General features: G+C 48.6%; 1 protein-coding gene across 1 annotated transcript in view; it reads left to right on the top strand.

The window, feature by feature from the left end:
* FXYD7 (FXYD domain containing ion transport regulator 7) overlaps positions 1–6,493 on the top strand; it is a 9,886-nt gene that overhangs the window by 1,408 nt on the left and 1,985 nt on the right. Inside the window, exons 2-5 of the mRNA XM_010849289.1 lie at positions 3,459–3,488; positions 5,428–5,502; positions 5,644–5,686; positions 5,849–5,889. Of these exons, the coding sequence (XP_010847591.1) occupies positions 3,459–3,488; positions 5,428–5,502; positions 5,644–5,686; positions 5,849–5,889 (189 nt within the window). The remainder of the gene's footprint in view (positions 1–3,458; positions 3,489–5,427; positions 5,503–5,643; positions 5,687–5,848; positions 5,890–6,493) is intronic.

Consider the following 6,493-nt stretch of genomic DNA (forward strand, 5'->3'; position numbering starts at 1 on the left):
AGCCACCCTAGGGAGAGGGGGCAGGGTTGAGCCAGCAGCCCTGGCGGGAGCCCAGCACTTCTTTTCGCAGAGATGGTGGTTAGCAGGATCGATGGCAGCAGACGGGCAGAAGTGGGAGGAAGATGCCCTGCCTCCCTCCCCCCCACACACCCTTTCCCCAGTCACAGCAGGAGAGGGGACCACAGGTCTTGGGAAACCCGGGGGCAGGAAACGCATGTTGCCTGTCATAAACCGCTTAATGAAATTAATTAACAGATCGTTAGGGAGGGGGACAGCTCCCTTGCACCCCTAGCCTCCACCCCCACCCTGTCAGAGAGCAGGAGGGTGTGTTGGGGGCAAATAGAAAGGAGATGGAAAGGCACAACTGGGCCTTGGTCTCTATCCTTAAAAAGGACCCTTGGCTTGGCCACAAGCCAGTTGTTCAGGGGCAACAATAGGAGGTACAAAGGGAGCAGAGGGAATCAGGGCTGGCCCCAGAGTTAGAAACTCAACCCTCAAGTCCCACACAGGACCCCATCCAGCCTGGGGTACCCAGATCCATCACCTCTCCTCACCTCTCAAGATGCTCCAGTTGCCATAGTAACCACCTCCTTCCTGATTCTCCTTGGCAACTGGCCAGGAGTGGTGCACATTCCTTCTCCTGCCTCCTGGCTCCACCCTTAGCTCAGCCTCGCCATGAGGACCCAGATTGCTGGGACAGCAGGAACTAGAGAGGAACTTCTGCATGGAGCAAGGAGCACCCCGGGAGGGTGGAACCAGAGAGGAACCAGAGAGGATTCTGGGGCAGGCGCTCACCTTCTGGGGCAGGGCTTCTCAGATGGTTTGGGGAGGCAGGATGTGTGGAAACGCAGGATAATGCAACTGTTCCATCTCTGATGCTGCCTAGCAGGGGTTCATTCATTCATTCATCCATTCATTCTAGAAAAGTTTTTGAACAACTTTACAAATGCCAGGATTAACAGCAGAGATGAGTCAAATAAATTTGCTCTGCATCTGGTAGGGGAGCTAAGACAGAGCAGAGATGACTCTAAAATACTATTTTCCCATCTCGATGCTTATGAGTACCACCTTCATGGTTTTTGCCCTGTCCAAATGTTCCCCACACTGATATTTAACATTTTTTCCTTCAAAGGATTAACTTTTAAAAAACTTTGTTAGCTTTATTTTATATCAGCTCCACAAATGGAAAATCAGGGTTGTTTTTTTTTTTGTCTTACATTGAAAGCAAGTATTAAAATTATCTTAAACAACCAATTTCACTTTTCTGGGCCTCAGTGTTCCTCTTTAGTGGAAAGAGAATGAAGATAGTGCCTATATCAGAGAACGGCTGTGAAAATTAAATGTGGTAATATCTGTAAAGTGCTCAGAAGAGAGCCTGGCATGGAATCAGTGCTATTAAATGCAGCTTAGATAAATAAACAAAGGAGAAAATCAAATAATGTCATAACAGTCTACTGAGATATTATTACCTGCTGAAGACACTGAGCCCAAGGCCTGTTTTCTCTTGAGAGATTAACAAGGGTTGGAAGGTGTAGAGATATATCAGCTTCTTTTTAAGAATGTCTCTTTGAAGACTGGACAGGGAGCTGAAGAGGGTGAACTTACAGTGAATCAGTGCTATTTAGGGTCTTGCATCAGTCAGTTTAAGCTACAGTATGCAGTACCAAGGGCTTCCCTGCTGGTTTAGCAGTAAAGAATCTGCCTGCAGATGCAGGAGACACAGGTTTGATCCCTGGGTCAGGAAAATCCTCTGGAGAAGGAAATGGCAACCCATTGTAGTATTCTTGCCTGAAGAAATCCCATGGACAGAGGAGCCTGGCGGGCACGGAGTCACAAAAGTGTCAGACCTGACTGAGCTACTAAACAACAAATGAAGTACCAAAAATCTCAGTGATTTCTGACAACCAAAGTAGATCTCTTACTTAGATTATGTGTCCACAATGGGTTGACTAGGGTCTCTACTTCTCAAAGAAAACTGGAGCAGCCACAATCTTGAACATTCATGTCACCAAGCCAAAGGCAAAAGAGAGCTCTTGCATGGGCAGTTAATGCTGCAGACCAGACTCATGGTTCATTGGCCAGAATTAGTCACACGTTCTCCTTCCCAACCTCAAGGTAGCCGTCCTTGCTGAGCTTGGATGGGGGAAGGACACTAATGACAACATCTGGCATCACCCTAGCACTCCCAGTACACCCTCCTCCCCTAGTGGGGCATGTTTTGCAGAATTCCACTCTAAACAAGGCAGGGTGTACTAAAAGCTGTCAGTGTATTAGGGAAGCATCAGGATGGGTTTTGTGAATGGGAAGGATGTTCTGAGTTCTTCTGGAGGAGACTACCATTTAAGACAGGGAGGTGGGAGATAGGGAAAAGTAAACACACACACACGCAAAACGCACACATATATACACACATTAGTGAAAGTGTGAGTTGCTCAGTCTTGTCCAACTCTTTGCGACCCCATGGACTGCAGCCTGCCAGGCTCTTCTGTCCATGGAATTCTCCAGACAAGAATACTGGAGTGGGTTGCCATTCCCTTCTCCAGGGGATCTTCCTGACCCAGGGATTGAACCCAGGTCTCCTGCATTGAAGGTGGACTCCTTACCACCTGAGCCACCAAGGAAGCATTATCCACATGTTAACATTTAGAAATCAGGGTGAGTCTTCTAGCGGATGAGTATGTTTTAATGTGGTACTGCTGCCGCTGCTACTGCTAAGTCACTTCAGTCGTGTCCGACTCTGTGCGACCCCATGGACGGCAGCCCACCAGGCTCCCCCGTCCCTGGGATTCTCCAGGCAAAAACACTGGAGTGGGTTGCCATTTCCTTCTCCAATGTGTGAAAGTGAAAAGTGAAAATAGTTACATACATATACACGCATACATGTACACACTGGGAAAGTTACTACAAAATCAACTTTGAATCTTTAATTTGATGGTGTCTGAGAAATAAGTAATATAGGAATAATATAAATTTTTGGACAGTTCCTCTCTGCTGGATTTGGTGGTAGGAACAAGTGGATGAGAGCTCTCAGAAGACTGAGAAGTTGTAGGGAGTGTTCAGGGGAAGCTGATACACTGAGCAGTTAGTTCTCCAATGGGATTCATACTCCCAGCATCATATGCAAAAGAGAGTGTATATGTGTTTCTCAAGAAATGAGTCCATGCTTGCATTAGATTTCCTAGGTCTAGGATCAGGACTGCCACGTACAATTAGGTAGGTTGGGCATTATATAACGGAAGGTATCGACCAATGGAGTGAGTTGGGGCTGGAATCCAGCTTATGCTCCAGTCTTTAAGTTTTGTGTCCTGCCGTGAGGCTACATTGTCCAGAGCAAGGGGTCTCAATGATCTGATTTCTACACAGAAACCACTTGGCCAGTGGCCCCATTAGGATCCTCAAATAATTAAGAAGCCAAGTGTTGAAATGTTTTTCCCTCTCTCTCTGCCTTCTTCCCACAGTTCCTCAGGATCCTGACCCATTTTACTATGGTGAGTGGCAGATTCTGCGACGAAGGTACCCAGGGGCTGGATGGAGGGGTGGCTGTAGATCCCCAGAGGCCACTGCTGAAGTGGCTTCAGCTATGGCTTACATGTTATGTGCTGGGTCACTGGCCACATGACCATGTGGATATAATTGATATCAGCTTGGCCTATGGAGGGTTGAATCAGACTTGGGGAGGGGGTACCCTCTTTGGATCCTCCTCAGGCTTCACCAGCACTCTGGGCCAGTTTTCTGGGGTCATCAGAGAAGCCAACCACTCTGACACCAGGCTGGCTGAATTTGAATCCTGGCTGGTCCACTCACTAGCTGTGTGGCCTTGAGCAAGCAACTCTGTCTCTCTGGGCCCTTCTGCAAATAAGAACACTAAGTTTTCACCCATAAGGACTGTGGGGAAGATTTACTCAGATATCATTAAGTCTTTGCATAGCACTGAAGCTCAAAAAGTGACTCCAGGTCTAGCAGACCTGACCCCAGTTCCCTCTCTGTAGACCCTCCTTCTCTCTCCCTTTGTTCACTCATGCTCTCCTCCATGTTCTAAGTTGTCTTCTGCCTCAGGACCTTTGCACTTACTGTTCCCTCTGCTGGAATACGCTTCCTCTAGCCCTCCACACAGCTAGCTAAGGCTCCCTTTTCTTCTTCAGGCCTCAGATCAAATAATGACTGTCAGGAGAGGCCTTCTTGAGTCCCCAACAAGAGAAGCCACACACAGATCTGGGCATGGTCCCATGACTGAGTTTTGTGGTTTTATTTTGTTTATCACAAATGAAAGACAACTCCCTGAGGGCAGAGGCCTGGACCACTGCTGGTCCAGAGTGAATATTTCTATAGATATGTACTGTGGCATATTAGATAAGAATAATTCTTATGAAGGAAAATAAAAGAAAGACTGAGGTTAAGAAATGTTGAGGAGAGGATGGGAAATTCTAAATAGGACAGCCAGAGAAGGGGTCACCAACATTTGAATAAACTCCAGGAGTTGGTAAGGGAGGGATATTTGAGAGAGGAGCTTTCAGGAAGAGGGCCCAGCAAGTAAGTGCAAAGACCCTGAGGTAGGACCATGCCTGATAGCCCCCAGGAACTGCAGGAAGACCCGTGTGCTTGGACAAGGGAATTGAGGAGGAGAGTGAAGTAGAATGAGGTCTGAGAAGGGATCAGGACAAGATGATACAGGGCCTCCTGGGGTGTAGGGAGGACTTTGGCTTTTCTTTGCTATGAGGTGGAGGTTAGAGGGAGTGGAGTGGTGTGCTCTGAGCTCAGGAGGACCCTGACTGGACTCAAGTGTTAACAAGATCTCTGTGGCTGAGGCGCTGAGTCGGGGGATGGATGACGGAGAGACCACAGAGAAGGCTGTTTGCTGAAAAAAGTAAATGCAGTAGAACAAGGATCCCCAGTGGTTGGGCCAAGGACTGGTACCAGTCAGTGACCTGTTAGGAACCAGGTCGCACAGCAGGAGGTGAGTGGCCAGTGAGCAAGCGAGTGAAGCTTCATTTCTATTTACAGCTGCTCCCCATCACTGGCATTACTGCCTGAGTTCCGCCTCCTTAGATTCTAATTGATTCAGGAACCCTATTGTGAACTGTGCACACGGGGGATCTAAGTTGCCCTCCCCTTATGAGAATAATCCTGAAACCATCCCTTAACCCCTGTCCGTGGAGAAATAGTCTTCCACAAAATCAATCCCTCGTGCCCGAAATGCTGGGGACCATTGCAGTAGAAGAAGGTCCTATCTATGTCTATGGCCGAAGAATCCAGAGAAGGGTAGTGGGCAGAGGTCTAAGGGGAGCACTTGGTGTCCAAGGGCCATGTCTTTGATCCTCATATGAACCCATGGGAGGAGCCTGCAGCCTTGAACTGAGGCCAAGGCTCCAGGGTGGGGGGGCGGCTGAGGAGCCACCCCACTTTGATGACCTCCAATGTCTTCCCCAGACTATGACACTGTGCAGACGGTGGGCATGACTCTGGCTACCATATTGTTCCTACTGGGCATCCTCATTATCCTCAGTAAGTGTGACCCTTTCCTGAGCTCCAAAGCCCCTCCAAGAAGGCCCCTCGGGGTCCCCAGGCACCTACAATTTCCCTACTGGCTTTTGTCCATACCCTTATGTCCTGTGTCCTTGTTCTGTTCTCTGTCTCTCCTAACAGGCAAGAAGGTGAAGTGCAGAAAGGCGGACTCCAGGTCTGAGAGGTCTGGCAGCAGAGGGGAGAGAAGGGGAGGGGTGGGAACAGCCTGGGAGCCCCCAGGGGTGCTGCCATAACCAAAGGGATCCCAGAGCCAGCCAGGTGTTTCCCAGAAAGCCTGCTCAGTTGAGTCTCTTGATGCCTTTCTCTCTCATCTTTGCTTCCACAGCCCAACATGCAAATCCTGTAAGTCGGAGCTTCCCTCCTCAGGTGAGGGTGTGAGAGAGTGTGGTTCTGCGAGGGTGAGTGGGAGTGGGGAGGGGAGTCCAAGGGGACGTTGTGCTGGATCTCCCTAAGAATGGGGCCGCCAACAGTGCAGCCGAGATTCCACACATCAAACCTGTTAAAGCATAAAGTTAGTGGGATGTGACATGGACTCCTAAAGAGTCCTTGAAGCTGCCCAGAAACAAGTACCTAATCTTATAAAAGCAAGGATGAACTCATTCTCCAGAGGAGAGAGCCACAGCCTGTGAAGAGAGGGGTCCCACGTGGGAAAAGAACGTTGGCAATCAGAATGAAGGCAGAGTTGAGCACTAGAGAAGGTAGGAAGATAGAATGATTTCTTGACTTTCCTGTTCAGTTAGGACAATCAAGGATGAAATGACTGAGAAAAAGGGAGGGAAGAGAAAGGAAGCAAGGGGGAAAAGGGATGGAGGGAGGGAAGAAGGCAGGCTGGCAGAAAGGAAGGAAGGAAGGGCTTAAGAATAATTGTATCAAAAAAACAGGAGAGACATATAGAATGCAGATTTTAAAAATTGATATTGGGGAAGAAAAGAGAGAATATAGGAGGGAGTGGGATGGAGGGTGGAGGAGG

The sequence above is a fragment of the Bison bison genome, unplaced genomic scaffold (genome assembly GCF_000754665.1).
Source record: "Bison bison bison isolate TAMUID 2011002044 unplaced genomic scaffold, Bison_UMD1.0 scf7180017864280, whole genome shotgun sequence".
NCBI lineage: Eukaryota > Metazoa > Chordata > Mammalia > Artiodactyla > Bovidae > Bison > Bison bison.